The sequence below is a fragment of the Podarcis erhardii genome (assembly GCF_964252035.2).
Source record: "Podarcis erhardii genome assembly, chromosome: 6".
Lineage (NCBI taxonomy): Eukaryota > Metazoa > Chordata > Lepidosauria > Squamata > Lacertidae > Podarcis > Podarcis erhardii.
The window spans coordinates 70,507,102-70,532,944 of record NC_138510.1 but is presented as its reverse complement, the minus strand read 5'-3'; the positions used below and the strand labels follow the sequence as shown (position 1 = coordinate 70,532,944).

Below are 25,843 nucleotides of genomic sequence, written 5' to 3'. Positions count from 1 at the left end.
CCATCAACAAGAAACCAAAGTTGCTTATTTATTCTGAATACCAGAGACACAACATGGTCCCCATCTGACAGTCCACTATAGGGAAGTGTTCTTGAGATGCTGTGTCTGTAGAGGCTTTACGTGATATTCATAGATCTTCAGTGCAGGTCCCAGTTTTAATGAAAGTCCCGTCAGCACATCATTCCTCGTCATCAACAGTAAAGATTTCCCATCAATTTCCTAAGGGTGGAAATCAATAAAAATGTCAGACAATTTATGAAAGCAAGATGGTGTCAAAAACCACAAGAAAGTAATGCACCTGGAAACTGCAACAGCTTGCAGAGTCATCACCAGGTGCCCAGGTCTGTACTGTGGCCAAAGGGGCCAGCATGGTCTTCAGATCCAGAAAATGCTACTTCCCCTTCCTCTGAACAGGCCAGGTCAGGCTTCCTCAAATTCAGCCCTCCAGATGTTTTGAGACTACAATTCCCATCATCCCTGACCACTGGTGCTGCTAGCTATCATTGGAGTTGCAGGCCAAAAACACATGGAGGACCGAGTCTGAGGAAGCCTGGGCTAGGTCTAAACCAAGACTAAGGTTCCATGCCAGTCAGAGGAATTATGTGAGAATGAGTGTAGTCCCTGAGAAACAGTTCTACTTCCTGTCCAAATACTTCCAGATCATTCCTGAGATTACGTGACACTGAGGAACCATCATGGATCTGGTGGTTCTCAGAGAGGACCAGAAAGTGTAAAGTAAGGGAGAAATTAAATAAAGGAAGAGCTTCCTGCAAGTGGGCAACTCATGTATAACAGTAGCTTCTGGTCTTTCACCTGCCCGTTTCTTTCTTTTGGTATAGTCTGACTTAGTGGATGGGAACTCCAAGAAAACACAAAACCTTCCACTGGTCTCCAACCACCATTCTCCCTCACATTCCACACAACTCCCCCAAAGTCCTCACCACCCCCATTCTTATATGCCCCTTTCCTGAACGCTCCTTTCTGGTAGCTTTTTTAATAATAAAAAAATCTTGTCTCTTGTGCACCTCCAGTTGGTGTAGAAGCAGCTCTAGTGAACTGGGAGCGGGTGATGCCACATACAGGAAACCTCGATTGACCCAAATTTACTCTTATGGTACAGCAGCTGTCAGAAAGCAGCCAAACACGTGACTGTTAAGGGCAGTTACTGGATTGGGTATAGTTTTCTTACCTGCCTCAAACCTCAAACTGCTATGGTGTCTTTACTTACAACACTTACCCCTGGACAGCCTGTATAGTATATAAGTATAGGGGCAGTGTTATGAGCAAGAATCATATATAAGTGCTTTTTTTTTTTTAATGAGGTTGCAATACTCATATCTTGGTGAAAGTGTGGTCTCTGTGCAAGCACAAAATGGCTGCCGTGGGCAGTCAAAAACCAGTGAGGGTACTAGATACCAGTGAGTACTGTCAACCAAAAAGCTGTCACACCAAAAAGCTGTGTGTATAGTTTGCTTGAGGAAGGCACACCATGAGATTCTGTGTGGAGTGGCAGTATACTGACTGGCCAATTTGTACCAATCTGAGATTCCTTATACTTGTGATTTACATCTTATATTGGCCTGCTAATTAAAAGGCCGTGCTGTTATTTGTTCCCAATCCCCAACACCTTAGACTGAAAGTGTGGCATCAGCTAATATTAAAATAAAACTTAATCTTGATAAGAGTTTAGCATTCAAAATGTAACTAATGACACATACCTGACTTTATTTTCAATTAACTTTAATAGACTGTGCTTTGCATAAATCACACATGGCAAAAATGATGTTGACAAGCTAAACTTGCATCTATGAATTCACTATTTTATGAGCCTAACATGCCAATTAGGATCCCACCCCTGCCTGTTCTGCTGTGGTCAGATTCTTGCGATTGAATAAAATTTATTGTTCAAGCTCTCAGGCCATTACAAACAAAATACATGAAGATGTAACCAGTATTAGTAAACCACAAGCATGTCCACATTTGTAATTACAATAACCCACAAAAATTCTATATGCAGAACCCTTTTCAATTATAAATATGTATGGCTTTTAGCTATAGAGGTCACAAATGCTGTCACTCAATGAGAATGAAAGATCTCTGGGTCCATTCAATCAATGCTTGTTGACTGGAGATGCAAAAACATTCTAGGAAGAATAGGTATTCACAATTTGTTTCTGCGGAGAATGCAGGCTGAATAAGGTCCTTTAACAACTTACTGCCACAGAAGCTGCTGCCCAAATACTTATTCAGGGAAAAATGCTGACTGAACCAAAAACATGAGGTACCACTTTTGAGCTGGGAAGCAAGCACTTCATCTTCCCAGCACTTAGTGGACAGACACCTGCAATGTTTCTCTCTCTTCTGACCCTGCTGGCTAGTCCACAAGCAGCACACAACTTTCAACTTTTAGCATAAGCTAATCCTCATACATACCCTTTTGGTTTGGGCAGAAGCGACACAACAGCACAGTTCCAGCACCTCTCAGGTGGGCACCATTGCACTCTATTGACACCTTCACCTCCCCACTTGGAAACCTGAGCTTTCATTGGGTGAGATTCTCAGGCCTCAGATTGCATTCAACAAAAAGGGGCTGTAGACATGCATTGTTGTGAGGCTGAGGGTCGAGACCGCATTTAAATATATACAAGTGGGATCTACAACAAAATGTAGTACCGTTCAGGATTCCAGCCAACTCCGTTCCACTTCCTCCTCCCTCTCCAGTTTTCAGTTCCCTCCCAAACAGTCAGTCAGCATTCTATCGCCACTGAAAACGCTCAGTTCTCATTGCGTAGTAGGGATCCCCCAACCCTGAATTTTATTTTTGGTACTTCTGCAAATGTAGGGGTTCATATGATGTCATGAGCGGGGCCAATGGGCATAGCTAGAGAAAAAGAGCTTTGCAGGCCAAGTGTGACTTGTGGGCTGAAGTCTCTTCACGCATGCCTAAATAAAGCTCATGATGAGACTGGGGGAAGCTTTTCTAATAAGCTATTGCCCGCCCAAAGGTTTGCCCGAACCACCAAGCACCACAAAGCATTTCCACCAGCCAATCACACAATGCGAAACACAGTACAAGTTCCTAATAGGCTCAGTACCAGCTGCCCCTTACCAATTTACAGCCGGGAGCCCTTCAGTAACAGATGGGCTGCTCCTCAACTTCAACGCGTTCCTTGCCGTCCACCACAATTCTCTTGGTTACAACCTTTTTGCCGTCCACAACCTTGCTGGTGGTAATGATGGACTTGAACCTTCCTTTCCTGCCACTGTGGAGAGCAGTGCAGGAACAGCCGCCGGTGATCTCAGAGCCAAAGGAAGTGAAGCCGGTTCCTGCAATGGGGGACACCCCACTGATAGAGACAGAAAAGCTGCTGTCACTTCTGGTTCTTCTTCTTCCGTGGTGGCCTTGCTGGTTGCCCGAAATGTCATCAAGCAGGTCATCAAAGATATTCAAGGAAAAGGTGTCCACCCCCTTGCGCACATCTAGGGGGGATCTGTGGAAACTCGGTTCAGTGTCGAGGTGCCCTTTGTCTCTCTCCTTGTCTCCAGACCCACCATGTCTGCATGTACCTCTGCCTCTTTCATGCCACTCTCTCTCACGTCCGTTTCCTTTGCGGGATCGGTCATAGGCATCCCTCTTTTTAGTATCAGACAAGACCTCGTAAGCTTTAGAGAGCTCTATGAATTTCTTTTCTGCTGCTTCCCTGTTCCCTGGGTTTTTATCTGGGTGCACTTTTAAGGCCAACTGCCGGTAGGCTTTCTTAATGTTATCCGCAGACGCGGTTTTTTGCACTCCCAGAACCTCGTAATAATTCACCATCTTCTTCCAACAGTCTTAAGCATAAATATCCGCTTCCTCTGTTCCTGGCAAATATCTGAACAATATCCCGATTACGTCCTGGCACCTGGTCAGTCTCACAGTGGAAAGGTTATTAGTACATTTTCCAAAAGAAGGCAGGCCTGAAATAACATGAGGCGCTACATGTCTTTGTGTGCACCACCGGTGCTCAGGGTTTTAACAGCGATATCCGGGGCACTGACAAACAGGTTGAGGGCGAGGGGGAAAGCTGTTTCAACATCCAACGACTGATTTCAAAATGGTTCAAACAGTCCACTGTCAGGGAGAAATTGTGACATCGCTATGACATCAGCCAACTGCTAGCTTTCAGCCATTTTCATTTGCATACTGCAATTTCATTGGCTACGAGGGTGGGATGCTCGCCCTTCAGAATTCGATGACATCAGAGAATAACAGCAGTGTAAGGATGAGCACAGCTGTAAGGCACTTTGATTTTGGAAAGTGGCCAGGGGGGTTATACTTTCTGCTAAAGTACAAGATATGAAAAGATATGCATTTATTCATATACAGTACCCACGTAGCCAGCTGCATTGCCAAGATATATGTTTTTCATAGGCAGACATAATAGCAAAGCTGTAGACACAGCATGTTAGCAACTTGTTGGGATAATTTTAATGAAAGAACTATCTTCAGATAATGAAAATTAAAATTGTATAATTTCCTTTGAGGTTGTTGGGGTGTTTTTAGAAGCATGCAGAGCAGATGGTATCTGAAAGGATCGTTTCAAGTATGAATGGCTCCTGAATTTGTATCTGGCTGGCTTCTGCTCCTGTTTAGTAAAGTTTTGACATCTTCTGGTTTGCTGATTTTCACTTTGGTTATTAACAGGGAACTTTTCTTGCCTGCATATTCAGAATCTCAACAGCATCTTCAGCTTTAGCGAACAACTCAGGGTTAGAAGTGCTTATACTCATCCACAATAAACAAGCATCCTGAATTGCGTTCTTCTTTATTCTCCTCCCTACAGGACCTCCCTTTAGCAACATGGATTCCACTCCCACCGAATATGTTCACCAACTACTAGCAGAAGGTGCAATCTTCCACCCACGGTTTTTCTACAGCTGTGGTGACTATACACTGCTCGCAAACCAGCCATATATAGGGAGAAGACTTCACACCCCACGAGCATTGTGGGAGTAGCCGATTTCTGTTCATTCCTTCAGACAGATGTTAAAAATCATTATTTATCACCAAGTGTTCCTTGATAGCTGGGCTCGTTGCTTTTGCTCTTGGTGTTGTATATATCCCCTCTAGCCTTTAAAAAAAAACAACCCTTGTTGATATTTTGCCGTTTTGAAATTAATTCACTATTAAACTGTGCTGTGTTGTTTCAGTTTTGTTTACTTATTAAGAATATTTTTGTACAGCTGTATCATAAAAATATCGAGGCGGTGGGGTGAAGACAACTGAAAATGCAAGTAACCATTAAAGTGACTGGCTAATTAAACAGCTGCAAAGTTTTGTAGGACTAAGTTTTGTAGGACTAAGAGTAGGGAGACCCAGGTTCAAACCCCTGGTTACGAGGTTTTCACCTCCATTTCATTTTCAGGAGTGAAGCAAGGGTAAGTTTGGCTAAAGCTAAGGATCATGGGAAATTGCTCTCCTGCCTCAACCTCATGTATAGTCTTGCAGCTGATTTCCCTATGTTTGACCTCCTTGCCAGCGAGGTCACAAGGATCCAGAAAGTTCACTGACTGACTCAGCAGGGTTGCTAGGTTGCAGTGATGGCAATAAGGCAAAGCGATTGGTAAACAAAAGGTCAGCAAATAAATGTAATAAAAGAACAGACCTTCCCATCTAATTAGTGCCCAGCCGGAAAGGGAGGGAAGCATCTGGGCGGAATGAGCCAACACAATCAACCCAGCCATGTTTGTGCCAGTCTTGTAAAGATATTACTGCAGCAAAGTAAGATGAAGCTGTAGAAAAGCAACTCTTACACTGTTGCGGTAATGAATGAAGGGCCCCTGAAGGAAAAGGCAGGAGTACAAGCATACCCTAAGAGAGTCAGCAAAAGGTGTGTGGCTGGAACAGTGTGGGTTATGTTTTGTCTTTGTAAGGCTGCTGTTACAGGCTGGCAACCTCAACTGGGAGTTCTGGATTGCTAAAAGCTGCCTTCCTACCAGAAATTCCTGAAGATGCCATAATTTCCCCACCTCTGCACCAGAGGGAGGCATCTCTGGGCACCTTGCCAAAGCTCAAAATTCTGCTAGGGCCCTCCCCCCCCCCCCTCGCCTCTTGGGCTCCTGCTCCTTGCTGTGCTCCAATTGCCTGTTCCCCCTGTCCTCTTGGAACATGCAAGCAGCAAGGAGGCAAAGCATTGCCTTTCCCATTGCTTGCCCCCTCTCCCTCTAGGTAGCTGTGCACATTTGGACCAGAGGAAGCTAATGGGCTTCAGAGCCGAGGACACGGATCTAAACAGGGATGGGCCCCAACGCAGGGCATCTTGCCCAAGGGCTCTCTCTGGCCTCGTCACTGTGTCATCCTCAGGTCACCTTCATCATCGCTGCTGCCAGAACATCCTCCCATGCCAAGGCAGTGCTCTCTCAAGGAACTGCACACACCACCAATCAAGCACTAGCTCCCTCCAGGGTCTCTGCGATTTCAAGGCTAGCAGTTGATGCCAGTCTAATTGCTGGTCCTGCTGTGCCTTCCCAGCCAGGCTTCCTTGGCAGAAGAACCTGGAGGATGCCTTACATAAGAGGTCCAGATGAGTAAATAAACCCTGCTGGGAAAGCAGGGTTTTCATCACCTGGCTAATCCAAACACGGCAATTAACCAACTTACAACTGTAGTACTACGGTTATGCAAAACATATCAACAGCATCCGACTCAAGTTATTACTTAATGTTAGCTGCATCACAGAGTCAGTCTGAAAGCAGGTCTGTGGATCGACACCAGCCATCATACTGGCAGCAGGGTTTAGGTCGGCCCCAAACAATTTTTGGCTACCAGGACTTAAGACTCAGGAGATTCCAAGTGCACCGCTGAGCGTGGGCAGAACACATTTCAGGTAACAACATCGTCATCCATCCAGCATCAGGGGTCGGAGGATGTGATTTCAAATCAACCTCCCATCCCCTCTCTTTTTTTAGAAACTGGGGATAGGGGCAGCCAGGCTTTCTGATGTCCCCAGCTACAGCTTGAAGCAATCTCCTTTTGGGCCAGCGCACAGGAGGGAGGAGAGTGGTTGTTCTGACGCAGCTTCCCCTAACCAGGTATCCTCCACTTGTTTTTGAACAACCACAATTCACATCAGCCCCGCCAGTTTGGCTGGGAAAGGCTAGTCTCCTGTCTACGAGAAGATATTCATTCCTTTCCAAATCTCCATTTCGGGTAAAAGGCTCAGCACTCTTGCCTACCCACAACCGGGTGCTGGAGAAATCCACACAGAAACAAACACATGCACGACTCCAAATCCATACTACAACTGAGAGTGAAGACGAAAAGGATGTGCGGAGGTTGAACTGCTAACAGAGCAGCAGTGCAGCAAATGAAGCTTGCTGGGTTTCTTCCACAAACCAGAAGTCATGCGTGGGTTGAATTTGGCAAATGCAAGGACTGCACAAAATAAATAAAAATAATAAACAGTAATAATAATAATGTGATTCAGCTCACCTTTAAAGGTAAGCCTACATAATTTGTGCTTACTTGACAAAACAGTACACAAACTGAAACACAGTCATCCTTGGGGAGTTACACCAGTGAAAGATTTGCTACCTTGGTCCAGTATACCTGAAGGAGCGTCTTCACCTCCATCGTTCTGCCCGAACACTGAGGTCCAGCGCCGAGGGCCTTCTGGCGGTTTCCTCGCTGCGAGAAGCCAAGTTACAGGGAACCAGGCAGAGGGCCTTCTCGGTAGTGGCACCCGCCCTGTTGAACGCCCTCCCACCAGACGTCAAAGAGAAAAATAACTAAACTTTTAGAAGACATCTGAAGACAGTCCTGTTTAGGGAAGTTTTTAATGTTTAATAGGTTATTGTATTTTAGTGTTTTGTTGGAAGCTGCCCAGAGTGGCTGGGGAAACCCAGCCAGATGGGCGGGGTATAAATAATAAATTATTATTATTATTATTATTATTATTATTATTACTATTATACCTGAGCCCTGGCCAGCGTAGCCTCACCTCAGCCAGGTTGAAAGACTTATGCTAGCATATTCCTGGCTGAACCAGAAGGAGGGAACTAGACCAGCTCAGCTGGGACAGCTCACGACCCACCTATTACTAACTTGCTTAGTAATATCCATCCGGGTGGATCTTGGGTTTGGATTATACTGTAAATGCATCCATTTCATTTTTGTTGGCACTCCGTTCCATCCCGTTTGGTGTGATTTTTTTCTTCTAAAAAAAGAACGCCCAAAATATTTGCATTTATATTGTATGCATTTCCCTCAAAATACACATTTTCCCATGCTTTCCCATGTATTTTATGAGCATCCAGACGGTAAAACACATATTTTTCTGTACCCAATACTTTTGCGCACCTAAACTGCATTGCAAAACGAGTAATCAGATTGGGAACTGTGTTTTGATCTGCCAGCAAGTTTGAGACTGTTAAATTGGGCGGAATTGCTGCCTTAGGTGTTATGCCCAAGTTCACAAATGTGGTAGAGCCAGGCAGTTTTGCCAATAAGCAATCCTAGACATGCCTGCTCAGAAGTTAAGTCCAGCTAAGTTTACTGGGGCTTACTCTTAGAAACAGTGTGCACAGCCTTACAGGAGTAATCCTACAAACACGCCCCTCCCCTCCAACTATGCCATGTTGGTCTTCTAGAATAGAAGCAAAGAATTCAACTAATTAATCCTTCTGTGACAACTGCCTACACTGCTTCTTAGGAGTGTCCCCAGGCGCATAGGCAAACAGTTACAAGGTGGATTGTCCAAACAGATTTACCTGCTCTTGAAAAGCATGAGCCTGTTCTTCAAAGCCCACTGTTCTGAAATAATTCACCACATCTGTGACCGCCCAGTCAGCAGGATCAGGTGGTCTTCCATTCTCTACCAAGCTACGAAATTTTAAAAAATGCAAGCAAATGTTAATATTTGTGCATCACACACAGGTACCAGGTGCTGAGTAACTTATTGCTCCCTAAGAGAGAAGGGAAACTCACCATAAGGAAGGAAAGGCAAGCTTACCTGCGTTCTAACCCTCACAACTGCCTTACCCGGTCTGATTTTAAGCCTGCGCTCTTCTTGGGTTAAACCAACAAACTGATTTCTTTCTTGTGCTTCCAAGGCCCAAAGTCAGGGGACTTTCCACCAAAGACCCAAAGTCAGCTGGGCTTACTTTACAAGTGGGGTAGAGAGTATTTCTCTTTGCGAAGGAGATCCATGTGAAAAAATCAACTGCTGCCCCTCCACAAACAAAAGCAAACACACTGTTGACCAAGCACAGGCAAACTCGACCCTCTAGATATTTTTGGGACTACAACTCCCATCATCCCTGACCACTGGTCCTGTTAGTTAGGGATGATGGGAGTTGTAGTCCCAAAACAGCTGGAGGGCCAAGTTTGGCCATGCCAACCCATCTTTGCAAGTCACATGAAATTGGGGCTGCATGAAATTGGGCCCAGGACCACATGGGCCGCGGGTTTCCCACTACAGAGCTGCCACACCCAACACATGTAAACTACATTCAGAAGTCGTATGCGAGACACGTGGTCAAATTTCCTGTGAAGATTGGTTCTCGCTACACAGCTGCCCCTGCAGCCACCTTGCAGAATGCAAGCACAGCATCTTGGTCTTCTTTCAAGAACAGCTTACAATAACAGTTAAAAGCTTGTGGAATTTGTGCAACTCTGTTCCAGTTCAGGTCAGACAGGCCCTTTCATCCCTTTGAACTTCCAGCACCCAATGAAGACTTTAAAAAAAAAATTCCAGCAGCTATTTCAATTGATGCCTGATGTTATAGTTTTAAATGATATACACACATACACTGTATCTTTGTTAAACCACTTCGACTCATTGAAGTGAAGTGGTATATAAATTATTATTATTATTTCTTATTTATTGAATTTATATACCACCCTATACTTGCGAGATCTCAGGGCAGTTCACAGAATAAAATCAAAATATAAAACCACAAAATACATAGCCAAAATAAAAACAGCAACCCAATAACCCCCTCCCCCAAAAACCCACATTTTAAAAGGGCATAGGATGTCAATCAAATCAACCAAAGGCCTAGTTAAAAATGAATATTTTTGCCTGGCGCCTAAAGCTGTATAATGAATTATATAATTGTTTAAATAAACAATAAACAAGCTTGTGTATGTGGGATCCTATCTTGGGGCAGCTGTCCCTGAACATGCATCAACCTTGGGCTTGTTTACATTATCCAGGAGCCATCCTGAGGTTCTAGGGAGAATATCAGCTGGGCAAAATATGGGGCTTCTTAGTGTTTTTTCCCAAGTAAGCGGCTCCAGGGGCTTAATTAAGGCATTTCCTGCATAACTTCATGATGAAAACAGCCATTTTCTGTGCACGGCTCTTGCAATTGCAGAAACAGTGTCGCTTACAGTGGTATTTTTTGTTTCTTTTTTTAAGACAGATGTTTTATGCCTAGCTAACCCAAACGGTGCACCTCAAAAAGCTGAATTATATACCCAACCAAATATTTGTGTGCGAGTTAATTTGCATGCTTTGTCGTACAATGTTTATTATTCTGCATAATTTAATCTGCTTCACTAAGGAGATGTGTGGATCAATGAGCTCCTGCTTCTTGGAAATTTTAATCCATCATTCCTTTGGCCTCCGAGATTCACCACACCCTTTCAAGTATTGTCACAGTCATAAGGACTAGAAACCCATTTGATTGGGTTTTAAGGCAAGACTCTAATCCAGAGGCCAGCAATCTTTTTCAGCAGGGGGCCGGTCCACTGTCGCTCAGACCTTGTGGGGGGCCAGACTATATTTTGAAAAAAATAATAAAAATGAACAAATTCCTATGCCCCACAAATAACCCAGAGATGCATTTTAAATAAAAGGGCACATTCTACTCATGTAAAAATACGCTGATTCCTGGACCATCTGTGGGCCGGATTTAGAAGGCGATTGAGCCGGATCCGGCCCCCGGGCCTTAGTTTAATCACTACGCCACACTGGCACTCCGTGAAGTATTAGTACATTAGAATTTCTATAGCACTTTTCAGTATTAAAAACACTTGGAGTACATGACCTCAGTCGCAGGCACTGTTAAGGAAAGGCAATATTGCCAGCCTGCTCTCTTGACCTAGATGAACAGAAGGGCATGACAGAGTTCTGGAGGTTCTGGCTACGCAAGTGTAGCATGTTCAGTGCAATTTGGAAAAGTGTAACAAAGATTACTACACAAACCTGTTGACTCCGCTATTGTGTATATGCTTATATCTGAAATGCAGTCCTTTATGTACATGAGCCAACTGCTACAGGAATGCAATAAGGCTGGTCTGCTGAGTTATCCATCCTCAGCCTTGTCATTTTGCACTGGGAATGGCATGCAACAGGAAACAAACAGAACCGGAACCATTCTCCTCATAAACTGGCAAGCTGTACAGTATCTTCTTTTCCTGCTGCAGGGACCTGGGGGGAAGAGCTCAAAAGCGCACCCATGAAAGCAGGAATGTGTCAATCCCATGGAGCGACTGCAATCCTAAATAGATGCCAGCCTAGCATAATCATGGGGTTGGTGGCTGCACCATTCCATACTCCATGGTAGCATATTAAATACAGTAGACTATCAATACCGTACTGGTCCCTGCAGATGGAACGGGCGAGCTAAATATCAATTTCCTGACGTGCTAAACTGGCCCACACATTCACGCTTACGTGGATGCAGGGCAGTTTATAAAGGTTTTTTCATAAAATATCCTGCTTTTATACGACCGTTTTACTGGTTTTATATTGCATTTTTTTGTTTTAATGGAATTATTGTTTTTATGTTGTGCAGCACTTAGGGGGATTTCTAAACCATTAAATGGTTTGCAGAGGCATTTAAATAAAATAAAACAAACCAAAGGCGGCGAAGCTTGAGGGAAACTGGAAACTTTTCACACATGCAGCAAATTGGACACTTGGGGACAGACACACACATTGTTCACACCCCCAGTATAGGCTATACTTGTGGTAGCTGTGAGAGTGCTCACAAAGCCGAGAATCAGCCCAGAGAGAGATCAAACTTCCCAGTCAAAACTGCCTGGGAAAACAGTAGCAGCAGCCCACAACCATTACGCCCAAGAGAAGGACTTTGTTCCAGCTCAGTGGTTTTCAACCAATGTGCTGTGGCACCCTGGGGTGCCTTGAATGATGGTCAGGGATGCCGCGGGCCAACATTGGCCTCTGTCCCTCTTTCCTTCCCTCCCTTCCCTCTGATGCCCTCTCACGTCTCTGCCTCACAAAGGCTTGCACAGCTGTTTCTTGCAGTAGCCCTGCTACAAAGCTCTGCAAGTGAATGGTGCCTCTGGGGCTAGCCAGGGGTGCTGAATGCCAGGAGCTGAGGCAGCCTTGGAGTAAGCAAGCAAGCAGGCAGGCAGGCAAGGGAGCCCAGCAGGCCAGTCTACCAGCCCTTGCTGTTGGGAATGGACAGACAAATGGGAGGCCAGGCGGGCAGGCAGGCACTGCGCTGGCCTTTCTTGTGCTAGTTGTGCAATGTCTGCTGGGGAGCCGAGGGCCCAGTGCGGAAGGGGAGCCTATCCATGCAGGCCCTGCAGCGCCCGCTGCTGCCACCCAAGATGAGTAAGGTGCTAGCCTCACCTTCACCTTTGGCCATTCAGACTGGGGGCATCCTCTTTCCTGGCCCCTGTGGGGCAGTGTGAGGAGGCACTTCTCTTTGGGGCAGGTCAGAGACCAGGGGCGGCAGCAGCGGCTGCCTGCAGGACTCCCGAGGGGAGAGGAGAGGAGGCTGAGGGAACACCCCACAAAGGAGGGTGTTCGAAAAAGGGTGAGAAGCTGCCGGCTCTGCAAGCAAGGGGTGGCATAACTGGGCTCCTGAGCCCCACAGGGGTGCCGCAGAAAGAACGCAGTTGGTCATGGGAGCCGTGGACTCAAAAAGGTTGAAAACCTCTGTTGTAGCACAGTTGAAAGCCACAGCCCAATCTTTCCAAAAGGCACTCTGAGCACCAGCCACGGGATTGAGAAGGGAACCCTGAACTGCTGACTTTATGCCTGTTCTTTTGAATAGGTTTGCAATCACCGGTGGGATTCGTTGCTTCAGAAGCAACAGCAGCCACCTCAGCAAAACCCTGGCAAGGGGCGGTTCAAGTACATTAACTTTATGCAATGCTGCTGTTATGCTGGTTAGAACTGCAATCATTAGGCGGGGGGAACCCTGCTAGTTTCTTCTCCTTCCATCTCTTCTATTGCCATCATGTTGCAGTAGTAAATAGTCTTGCTTAGGCTGCATTCACATGACAGTTTATTCAAGTTTCACATTTGAGCTTTCATGGGATGTAAAAAGCCACTTCCGGAACTACAGTGGAATACAGTGGTACCTCGGGTTAAGTACTTAATTCATTCCAGAAGTCTGTACTTAACCTGAAACTGTTCTTAACCTGAAGCACCGCTTTAGCTCATGGGGCCTCCCGCTGCCACCGGAGCACGATTTCTGTTCTCATCCTGAAGCAAAGTTCTTAACCCGAGCTACTATTTCTGGGCTAGCGGAGTCTGTAACCTGAAGCGTATGTAACCTGAAGCGTCTGTAACCCGAGGTACCACTGTATAGCACAAATTTAGCAGTCAATTCCACATGGATTCCCCACCCCCCACAGAAGCAAATAACACATAGATGAGAACTGAACTTGGCACTCAAGTTCCAGAAGTGCTTCTATGCCGTGTGAAAGCTCAAATATAATGCAGAGCTTAACAAAGGGGGGGGGGGGGATGGAATAAGCTGCCATGTGAATGCAGCGTTCAAACAACAACAGCCCAACCCCACCATGGACTGACAACAGTTTAAAATCCTACTTGCAATCACTGCCGCAAAGTGACAAATACTTAATAGAGGAAGACATACATCACATGTAGGCATCTAAAACTCAGTTTCTGCACTAGCTAATTATGCTTCCCCATAGTTTCTTTTTTAAAAATAAAAATAAAGGAATGACTCCATTAGCATCCAACTCCTAATCATAAGAGCCGAAGGGCAAAGGATTTAATCTAAGCTGGTCTGGTTTTGATTTCCTCTGCTGCGAACCTGATACAAGGCTACTAATTGAAAGGGATTTGCAAGAGGGTGCTTAGAATTGTAATACATGGATATTTGTTACATATTAGCAGATTGCATTGGTTATCTCCAAGCAGGAGTTAAAAATTAATGGAAGATGCTTGCCAAGACTGGAGCCCACGAAACAACGTGGTGGAATGAGAACATGCTCTTTCACCATCTTGCGGTAACTACATGAAGTCTATGTAGATAAGTAATGTACTTAGGTATTACAACATAGCTAGAGAGCTGACAGAACATAATGCCTAGAGAGCTGAGACAGAAAAATATGTGCATCTAAACTGGCAACCTAAGCATCAGGATCACAGCCATACATTATGTTATGCATTTATCAACCTTCAGGGGTGGGTCCCAAACTTAGAATCATAGGATTGTAGAGTTGGAAGGGACCCTGAGGATTATCTTGTCCAACCCGCTGCAATGCAGGAATATGCAGCTGTCCCATGCAGGGATCGAACCTGCAACCTTGGCATTATTTCAGCACTATGCTCTAACCAGCTGAGCTGTTGAACTACAATTCCATTCAGCCCCAGGCCAGTGGTCAAGGATTATGGGAGTTGTAGTCCAAGAACATATGGATTGCCACAGGTTCCCCTTCCCCAAGTTTGATGGATGCATAAATTATGCAACATGTAATTTCCACCTATGCTATCGTATTATAAACTAGTATCTAAAATAATTAGCCCAGCAAATAGCAATCATGTTGATGTGCAAATGCGAGGTGTGTTCAGATAGGAATAAGGCCAGCTCCCCCAAAGTGTGTATGCACCCCCCCCTTGTTTCTCCGATGTGGCTGTAAAGAGTTTGGAAGTTTGCCTTCTGTTTTTGATTAACCACAGCTTATCCAGGCACCTGGACCTCACAAACTGTTAATCGTAACTATAGTTGGTTTGATACAAAGCAACTTCGCAAGTTGCGGTTTAGGGAGTCAGCTTCTTTCAACAAACCATAGTTAAGATTAAGTTCGGATGCAACCTCAAACACTGTTTAATTGAATTAAGCGTTGTCACACCACCTTTCATATGGCAGCAAAAGGCAGTGCAAAATACAAAAGAAAAAAACGTTAAAGTATCAACAGCCTCTACAACAACAGAGGACATAAGGCAGCAATGATCAAGACAATGCAAAACATTGACGTCGAATTCTGGAACTAAGCACTGGCCAAAGTCTCGGTATGTAAGTATGTCTTCAACAGGGGCTGAAATACTAATAATGTTGGCACCTATCTGAGCTCAAGGTGGAGATGTTTTGACTGAGAGGGTGCCACCACAGAGAAGGCTCTTTTTTTTCTGGTTGCCCCAAAATGCAACACCACTAGGACAGCCTCCTCAGCTAATTGCAATGGGTGAGCAGAGCAGTAAAGGAGAGGTGCTCTTTCAAGTAACCTGCTCCTAAGCTTTTCAGGGTTTTATAGGTCAGATCCAAAAAACCTGGTTTGACAGCTAATTAGTATCCAGTGTAATTCTGTTGGGAGTGTGTGTGCAGCATGGCTACCCAGTAAGTAGCTTGCAAACTCCTCCTCCTGGCTATGCCAGAGATTGTGAAAAGTTTCAGCTGCCACTTTCAAAGAACATTAGAACACTTACGAAATATTATATATCAACCCTTTAGCAGCAAGTGCAACCGATTGGATTATTTCAAGGTATGGACTCCACCACTGAACTACAGCTCAGTGGTCTTAATATCAGAACTACAGCTCAGTGGTCTTAATATCAGAAGGCTGTGGGAGTCAGCAAAGAAATACCATCTACTGTATCCTTGTTGACGAACTCTCAAGTGTTTACTATAGGACAAAAATATTTTGTCTCTGTCCAGTATGAACCTATTAGTTCTAGGTCCACGATGCAAAAGAAACTTCTCCTTTACCAACAGAAGTGGCATCGGGATAAACTACCAACAAGGATTACAAGATGCAATCCGATGTCCCTTTCAGCTCATGCAGCTGCAGATGGGACTTCCACCCTGAGACTGTTGCTACAGTGCCACCTCCTGGCAGGCAGTTCCAAATGCACTCAAAGGAGCCAATTCCTTATTCGAAATTTCATCATCCAATGGCTTCTCAAACCAAGGAGGATGGCGAAGAGAAGAGGAATAAATGAATTCCCACCATCCTCTTGATATATTCTGTGTCTTCCACAGTTAACACTATGAGTTACTGTTGATCTGCACCGCAGAATGCCTTAAAAACAACAACACTATTGCATTGAAGACATCAAAGGAAAGAACAGACAATCACTATGGCATGTGCTTTGCTAGTAAGATATGGATAAATGACACAACACACAAACCACAGAGGACAAATACTGGCATTTTAATGCCAACTGGGTTGCTAGGCGCAATTTTGGACCAGGTTCATGAACTGAGAAACCGTGTGTGAGTGTGTGTGTGTGTGTGTGTGTGACCCTATTAATTCTCCTCTGTGACTTTCAATAACCACAAACATGGTGTCCTTTCAGACACCTGATTGAGGTGGCTCTGCTCCTGCCAGGAGAGTTGATTCCTGCAGTCCCACAGCTGTGGGGCTATGTATTTCTGCAAGGGTCATATTTCCTACCCCATGCTATCTAAACATCTACATGAAGCCACTTAATGAGGTCATCCAGGTAATTTGGCATGAGATGCCGCCAGTTGCACAGATTACACCAAACTATACTTCTTATTTTCATCCAGTTCAGCTGGTGGTGGGTAGAAATACTGAATCAAGTACCTGGAGATTACTGACAAACTAGATGAGGGGCCAATACAATGACCTCAATCCCGACAAAACAGGGATGCTATATTGGTGGGTGTTTTCTCTAACCAGGGCACCTTTCAGGTGGGTTCTGGCACCTCTCAGGTGGGCACCATTGCCACTCTAAGAGAACAAGGGAGGTGTTTGTGGTGAATTCTGGCACCTCTTTTCTCGAAAAAATGGCACTGTTCTCAAAATGACTGTCCCAAGGGAACCACTTACTTTTCTGTGTCGAGAGATCCATTTTCCTTGTTCTCCATGTCAATGGACAGCATGGGGAGGCCGGGAGTGTCTTTTATGTCAGGAGCTAGATTAATAAAGATGAGAAAGAAGAAAACTACACTGACTTGGAAGCTATAGCTAAAGAGTACCTCAACAGAGAAGATCAAACCTTGATTTTTTCTCCCTTGAAAAAAATCAGATAAAATCGGATAAAAGTGGTGGGGAAGCATCACCCACCCTTGAGTCTTCAAATTACATTATCTCTAAAAGAAAACTTGGTAAATTCTGTTTGAAGCTTCAACAAATGATATTGCCATTTTGTCAATCAGCATGAAGTGTGTTCCTTTGGCCATGGACTGTGAACTTAGACTTTTCAGTGTCTCAGAAGGGCACTTGGCAGCCTTTGGGTAAGACCTTTCCCCTCAGACACAGTTCCCCATCTACAAAGACCCAGTACGGTATAGTGGTTAGAGCATCGGAATAGGACCTGAGACCAGAGTTCAAATTCCCATTTGGCCCATTGGGTGATCTTGGGCCAGTTGATGCCTCTCAGCCTAATGTACCTCATAGGGTCGTTGGGATTAAATGAGGAGGGGAAGAATCACGTACACCACCTTGAGCTCCTGGGCGTGGGGGGAAGGTGGGATATAAATGCAGTAATAAATAATGTGGAAATACAAACAATATCATTGTTGTGCAGAGAGGAATGAAATGTGCGATACAATCTACCAAACTGCTAGAGTAAAAATGATACTCAGCTACACTATTTCTTCTCCCCAACACCAGTCAAGTTACTTGCCACCCTCACATTTTAAAAAAAGTGTAACGTCAGTATCCTCTGTAATTTTTCATTCCACATTTGAAGCACAAATAACCCGACTCCCAAACATCATAGAGTTCTTTATGCAACAAGTGAAGCATCAATATAGTGTACTGAGTCCAATTGAAATTGCCTCAACCCAGCTGGGTAACTCTTGTGAGAAAAGTACCACATTTTTCCGTCTCTAAGATGCCCCCATGTATAAGACGCCCCCTATTTTGGGGGGCTCAGATTTAAGAAAATGGGGGGAGATATATCCGTGTATAAGATGCCCCCCTAATTTTTGACATTATTTTTTAGGGGGGAACCTAATCTTATACACGGAAAAATACAGTAGGTTTCTCACAGTTGGCATCAGCAACACATATGACAATATACATCCCTATCAGTATGGCGATACTCATCCAGGCCCCACGAAATGGGCTGGGTTTGCATGGGAATATTCATTTCACCTCCACACAGTGATGTTATTACATACAACTGAACTGGGACCAATACCTTTTCCATAAACACCCTTTGGGATCTCCCGGAGTTCTAGGGCAATTATTTTTTTAAATCAGCAATGAATAGAATATCAATTAAGTTATTTCTCTTGGGCTCCAGTTAGTGAGGTAATTTTAATTTATCCATGTGTATATTTCTTTCCATGTCAACATTTGTGGAAATGAAATACACACACAAGCTGCAGCAAATATCTTCAGGGCTATAGGTGACACTTTTTAAAGATGTTCTCTCTGCTCATTCCTGCCAAAATGATTTTGGTAGCAATGATTGCAAGCTAGAAGACCTTTCACCATCCTTGCTAAAAAAATTAAAAAGCAGGGGGTGGACTTAAGAACTGACTTCATTTATGGGCTCTGGTATAACTGCCTTTTACTTTTTTAAAAAAATGTGGTTTGAATTGAATGTGGTTTACATTAACAATACTTATAAGCAATCACTTCCAATTTCTCTTTGTGGCAATGCAAGAGGAGAAGATGGTTGGTAGGAAAGCACATTAAGTCGAAACAGACACAAAAATGGAGATTCACAACTGACTTCTTTGCCTCAAGGCAGCAGTAGTGAGGTGCTAATCTGAGGGGGAAGTGAAGCTAGGGCAATTTCATCAGGGAATCAATTCCTTCAACACTGGCTGCCTTGCCAGAAATTGCTATCCTTTATACACTCAGGGCTCCTTCAAACGTCTTTTTTCATTGAGCTTTCATGATGATTTGTCCTCATGATGGTATCGGGGCAATTAGTTCTAAGGTGAGGGAGAAGCGTGTGCATGGACTGCTTCTTGGTGGCTCTGCAGAAGCAAGACACTTTTCCCGCCATTTTAGCAAGCCTGGAGAAGTCAGGGTAAGGGGGACCTTCTAGCTTGCTCAGAGCTGTAGCAAAGCAAGGCTGATTTGCAAGTTTTGCAGCTGGGTTTTCTAGTCTTTCTAGGTGGAAGGTCAGCAAAAAGGCAAGAGAAGGCAGCTGAGGAAAGAAGAAATAGCTACTCCACTCCTGTGATGTAAAAAAAAAAATAAAACAGGCAAAATAAACTTTTTCCTGGCAAGTGGGGAGGTCAAGTAATGCTATCCATCGTTAACCTGACTGAAAAAGCAGAGAGAGAAATTCAAACCTGCAAGTTTGTTTTGAGTTGCTGATTTTATAGGTAGACAAAGGCAGAACTATTAGTTAGGGATATTGTTAACTTATTAATGTGAGTGTATGTTGGGTTTTTCTTAAGGATTATTTGTTGTTTCTTGATTGCCTTTAAGTCTCTTTGAAGAGAGAGGTGGGGATGGATTTATCTTGAAAACACCAATTAAAAATATTTGCTGTGACCTAAACAAAACATATTACTACTACTACTACTACTACTACTACTACTACTACCACCCTTGTGAACAGAATAAAAGGTTTTCATAGAAGCGAGAAAACTCAAGATACCATTTTTCATGGTTCTCTACATCTATATTTTCAAAGTAGGCATGAAGCCCCAGGTATTTAAGATTTGCATATGTTTATGCAACTCAGGAGAGACGTCAAATCCCAAACCAGCTTATTTGGATAGATCTCTCATTTAAGGATATAACCAAACATTTGCTGTTGTGGGCATGAAATAAAACCAAATGATTACTTTTCCCTCATGAAGGCAGTGCAGAATTCTATTAGTACTCCCATCCATCCAGCCATGGCCAGATGCAAAATAATTAAAAAAGCAATTATGAATTGTTAGTTTATATAGAGGTACGCGGTAATTGTCCCTTGGTACAGATCTGCATCCCTGCCAAAAGATTTGAAATCCAGTCATGTCCAGGCATCCCTATGGGCCGTTAGCCATGAATGTATACACATTCCTCATATGGTTTAACATCAAATGTTTCTTTTCTCTTATTCATTTATTGCACCAAAATTACATGTTGAGAATGAGCCCCGAGCTAAGAAGTAGTGAGGTGTCCGGCCAGGGAAGCAGGTCACTACTGACCGACCCAGGTCACACTCTGTAACATAAGCATGCCTAAACAACCAGGTCAGACAGTGCTTTGGGTACATATGAGATGTTATTTGCCACCCACCCAACTCACCACAGCTGGTCAGGATATGTTTGTATTTACAGGATGCATGAGACTCTATATGAGGTTCTACCCAGCTCTCTGTAGGCTCAAACACATTACTGGACATAGGGCCCCAAATTAGCAAGAATCCTGGCCAGCCCTTTTTTATAGTTTTGCAGATTTATGTAGCTGTAGCTTAGGGAAAGGTAACATTTTTAGCTTGTTCAAAACATGGCTTAGCATGACCGACACCTGTTTAAATGCCACTTGCGACTTTATTAAAGCGCAGCCTGTTATGGCGGGTGTGTGAATTGAAAAGCAGAGGTTTCTTGGTGGCGATTCCAAAGCCTTGAAAGTGCTGTCTGCTCCTGCAGGGGACTGTCGATTTGTTAGGATCATTCATCAGAAGTCCTTCTTGCAGGTAATCTCACCATTAGAGGTAACCAGATCTTTGCCATGGTAACACCCAAACTCTGGAATGTTCTGCCCAGAGCTCCCTACCGGGCACCAAATTTAACACTGGTTTAAGGTGCAGGGTTAAAAATGGTTTTTAATTTGCCCAAGCCTTTTTGCCTTAGTAAATTTGATGCTGCTTGGAGTTTTCAAAGGGTTTTTTTTTCTTTTTTAAACTGCTTTCCTTCTGGTTATCAATGTGCAGTCATACCTCAGATTACACACGTGATCTGTGTGGGAGGCACATTCACAACCCGCAGCATTCGCAGCCTGAAGCGCCGTGTCTGCGCACGTGCATGGTGTCATTTTGCACTTCTGCGCATGTGCCGAAACCTGGAAGTAACCTGTTCTGGGACTTCCGGGTTCGGCTCGGTCCGCAGCCCGAAAATGTGCAACCCACAATATTCATAAGTTGAGATATGACTGTATTTTTTCAGTGTCTGCTTCTTGTTATTTGTTTTGATTAGCAGGAGCCACCCTAAGAAATCTCTCAACCAGCATTATAAATAAGCAGGTAGGTAACTCTGCCTTTGCCCAAACTGCTCACCTCCTGACACACACACATATAAACACACACCACATTTCCCCTTGCTCCCGTGCACCAACAGTTGCGATTTGTTCTTGAGAGCAATCCCAGGGTCAATTCTGGCTGTACTATGTTAAATTTAGAGAAGTAAGCACTGGGTTTTTTGGGTTTCTTTTTAACAGAGTAATATGGAAAAGAGGGTTCAAAAGGCTGAGGAACGGAAAGGACTATGAATTTAGAAAATGGGAGACAAGGAACACAGAATTATATGGATATGCATATACTGATGAAATGGGAGAAGACCCCAAGTCTACTTCTGTCTGAGAAATTCATTTTGCCAGCATCTTGAAGCACAGATTTATTTTTATTTCATAAAATGTATACACCACTTGAATGAGGGGAAAAACAACCTTCAAGGCAGTTTACGAAATGATAAAAGAAGAAAACCAAAATTACAACAGTACTTTAAAACATACAAAAGTGAAAATATTAAAACAGATTAAAATTACCTCGGCTTTCTCAGCATCTGGGCAGGCTTGTCTAAACATTAGTGTTTAAGAAGGTGCCAAAAAGAGTACGGTGAACGCACCTGCTCGATCTCAATAGGAAGGGGGTTCCTAAGTGTAAGTGCTACCAAACTAAAATGATCAAGTTCTCACAAATGTGGAATGGGTATTATGCAGCACCTGTAAGCAGCGCCAATTCCGTCAATTGGCACAGTCAAGTGGACACATGTGGGGCAAGGTGGTTAGGCAAAAGATTCCTGCACTGTAGAGGGCTGGACTAGATGACTCTTATGGTCCCCTTCCAATGCTGTGATCATATAGGTAAACTGATCCTGACTTCTTAAGGGCTTTATATACTAATAGGTTTTATATCCTCAAGGGAACTGGCAAGATATCACAGCTTTCCTCCGAGGAGTTCCAAGGAGGCACATGTGGTTCTCCACACAAACACCTCCATCTCATCTTCACAACAACCCTGACTGTTGTGTTAGGATTGACAGATGGTGACATGCCTAAGGTCACCTAGAGTTTGTGACTGAGTAGGGATTTGAACATGTGTTTTCCCAAGTCCTGGTCTGAGATTCTAACCACTACACCATTCTGGCTCTCATCTTTGGGTGTGATCCCATGCATACACCTAAAAACCAGACAGTCCAGCAGCCTTAAGTCCCCTGGTCAATGGATGAGGCCAGTTTGCGCTTCCCTGCAGTCCAGAGTCTTGCTGGCTAGAGTGATGGGGAGAGGGGGAACTGTGATACCCCAGAGAACAATCTGATTTAGCACACTTACGGTATCTTAAAAATCTTGAAACTGCCAAGTTTTCCTGATACTGTATTTGCAATTGGCACCCATTCATTCTTCCTAAACATTTCCCACACAAATAATAAATTAGCACTGGAAAACCTTTTGCCCTGAGTGGGGAGCAAGCTGTGTGCAGCTGCTCCTTCTCTAGCTGGTGGATGGGGATAGGATCAGTGCTTCCCCCCCAGGGGGTATTCAAGGATACGCAGTACCAGCACCTCTTTTGTTGTTGTTAAAAGGTGTGGCACTTATAGTAAGAACTTCATGGTGAGTACCAGCACCTATTTTTCTAGGAAAAAAGCACTGGGTAGGGTGGTTTCCCCCTTGCCATGGCATTCTTCCTGAGAGGCATGAAGTGAAACCTTGGTGTCCTGGTTAAAGGCTTTCAGCTCTGGAGTCCCAGGGTTGGTTGGGGTGTGTGTGTGCCTGTGTGCATGTCATTACAATATGTTGTAAGCCACCTTGAGGTTCATTTAATCAAATAGTGGGCTATAACCCTTCTAAACACGTATCTAAAGAAACACATATCTACTTAAGAGCAACGGAAGATACCTACAGGAAGAGAATGGTCAGTGAACACAACTATTGGCTTCAAGCTCTTAACCTAACTACACTTTCCTGGAATTCACAGGGAACTTCCTAAAAAGTATTTTTAAAAAATAAACTTTTTTAGTATAGAAAGAACACTGAAATACCATGACCCATGTTCCAAAGTGGTCATAACCTCAGGCAAGCTTAACACAATCCTCATTCTCAACTGCCACAAAGAAGAGTTCAGAGTTTTAAAACAGGATCTCAGATGTTTTCCATATTAGGTGCATCTAATGTGTTTGTTTTGGATATAAAGAGAACTCATCTTTTTTACTCACACCCCCTCATTCTTTCCATTCTGAAGCTGCTCAATTATCCTCCGTGAATTTCCTTCCAGTAAGTTCCCTGACTGCCTGGGTGTTCTACCTTTAAAGCAGCAACAACAACAACAACAACAACAACAACTGCTTAAAAGCAGCAATATGAATGTACGTAGTAGGCACAGGGAGAATTTAGTGTCAGTTTCCTTGTTTTATATTGTGCACCTGAACATAGGCTGCTTAATTTATACTTTTGAAAAACACAGCTGAGTGGGAAGGGAGTAAAGTTTGGACATGATGCTTTTGTAGGTGTGTCGTAACTTTTAGTGCCAAAAAAGCTTTCTGTCTCTAGTCTATCCTCAGAAATGTTGTGAGAATTGGAAGTGAAATCAAGCAAAACAATGTTTTTATTTTATTCTTTAAAAAAACAAACACCCCACACAGATAGAGAAGTAAGCCTGCTAAGAAGTCATTCATCTAATGTGTAGTCCTAAATCCCTAAACAGCTTTTAACCAAGAAGCTGCAAAGCTTTTAACATCCTTCAAAGTGCCAACACCATGTTATGATGAGAGGAAGAAAAAGAAGCTTCCCACACAACATGCAAAACAAACTTTAAAAATAATGCAGCAATGCAACTAGAATTCAGAAGGGATTTGGAATAAACCAAACGCTAACATTTTCTTTCTTTCTCTCTGCAATGATTTTGGAGGGGATCAGTTACCTGAAAGGAAACATTTAATGAAAAATTGTAATTAAAATTATATATATATATATATATATATATATATATATATATATATATCGCACATCAGGGCTCCTCCACTTTTCTGCTGGACTACATCAAAGCTTCTCAAGGAGGAACAGAAATAGCTGGTGTTTCCATAAAACGGGAGGGGGTAGAAATCACTACAGTACTTGTGTTTTCACAGCTCTCTAGTGTGTAGTAATCCTCCCTGAACATATTTTCTTTATCCCTTCGGGATCATACTCGGTGCATCCCCAAGTCTTGCTTTTCCAGTTTTCGATTGGCTAAATCTTCCTAAACACACATTCCAATATCAAACATGCCTTTTTTGAAAAGCAGCTGCTTTTAGGGAAGCGCTCACCATTAACTGGGTCAGGAACAAAGAACTGGGGGTAGAGGGGGAGGCAATAATTAAAAGGAGTGGGCCAAACAACAACAACAACACCCCATTGCAAACGGAGCACACAGCAGAGCTCACTTACCTTTTTTCATTTATACATGCATACATAGCCAGCAAAAGGCTGCCTTCCTCCCAGCACAGCGGCAGCCACATGCAGAGTTCCAACTAGAACACGGGGCAGCCAATCAGAAAGAAGCTGTCATGGAGGGAGGCATGCTGGGAACCGTAGTTCAGAACTCCAGAAACCTGCCGCTTTGGGGGAATGAATCGTATTTATAGACCCGATGCGAAGGTTCTTGAGCTATATAAGGAGAGGGAGCCCTTGGAGGGCGATTGGAGCTGCTGAGCACGCTTCCTCGGGAGTAAGCTCCACTGAAATCTGTGGAAGCGGCTTCCAAATAAACGTGCTGAGAGCGAGGACGTTAAAAAGGAAAGGGAAAAAAGTCTGCAAACCCGTTGAAAAAAGTCTGCAAACCCGTTGCTTGTGATCCAACATATACAAACCACGCATTTATAGATGCGATAAATGCTGGAATGAGGGCGGGTGGGTGGAAAAAGTGAAATGGGTGGGGTGGGGGCGCTGAACGAAAGCAAGTTCGGGCTTGAGCAAGGAACTTAAAAAGTATTTATCCTGAAACAACTTTTCCTACTCTTAACATTGCCAGCCTGAAAACGGACGTCTGAAAACATGATTTTAATGACCTACTGAATTGGAGGACAAAACACTGTAAATGTCTTAAAAAGAGGCTTTGCTGCAATGGGGGGGGGGGGGAGGCGCTCAAAGCTCATTGAAGGAGGAGTGAGAAATAAAGTAGAGCTCTATCTAAACACTTGAAAGCAATGAAGTTAAGGAACCATTGCTATTTTGGAAAGTAAAAGAAAGAAAGAAAAATGCTGTGGTTATGCCTTACTCGCCCTTTACCCCTAAGGTCCCCATGGAAGGCAAATCCCTTGGAAACCCGGGAGAAGTCGTGACAAACCAAACCCAAACTGGAGAAGGCGTTTTCTCCTCGTCCACCTGCCTCCTAAGGCCAGCACAAGGCTGCTCCTTACCTGGCTCCATGGATTACACGAAGCTTCTGCTTAAAGCAGCTCAAGACATAAGGAATTTCGTCGCCCGGAATTACAATCAGCCACCTGCCTCTCTCCAACCAGGTAGGCCGCTGTCCTCCTGCCCCAAAATCAGAGCGCCTCTTCCTAAAGTGGC

At 43.9% G+C, this 25,843-nt stretch overlaps 1 protein-coding gene across 8 annotated transcripts; it reads right to left on the bottom strand.

Annotated features, from left to right (window-relative positions):
- Nucleotides 1-15: 15 nt before the first annotated feature.
- On the bottom strand, nt 16-25,843 carry SAMD13 (sterile alpha motif domain containing 13). Of its 8 annotated transcripts, XM_081866178.1 has the most exons (5): nt 25,690-25,843; nt 23,509-23,596; nt 17,006-17,090; nt 8,749-8,860; nt 16-219 (listed from the first exon to the last, which is right to left on the bottom strand). In XM_081866178.1, exons 2-5 carry the CDS (start codon nt 23,525-23,527, stop codon nt 76-78), a joined length of 360 nt encoding a protein of 119 aa, XP_081722304.1. In that variant the 5' UTR covers nt 23,528-23,596; nt 25,690-25,843; the 3' UTR covers nt 16-75. The 8 variants fall into 8 exon arrangements, with proteins under 8 accessions (XP_081722304.1, XP_081722305.1, XP_081722306.1 ...); XM_081866179.1 differs by lacking the exon at nt 23,509-23,596 and having other exon boundaries at nt 25,690-25,842; XM_081866180.1 differs by lacking the exons at nt 23,509-23,596; nt 25,690-25,843 and adding an exon at nt 24,719-24,834.

Coding starts and splice junctions, on each gene's coding strand:
- SAMD13 (XM_081866177.1), bottom strand. CDS start 3,817: ATGGTGAATTATTACGAGGTTCTGGGAGTGCAAAAAACCGCGTCTGCG.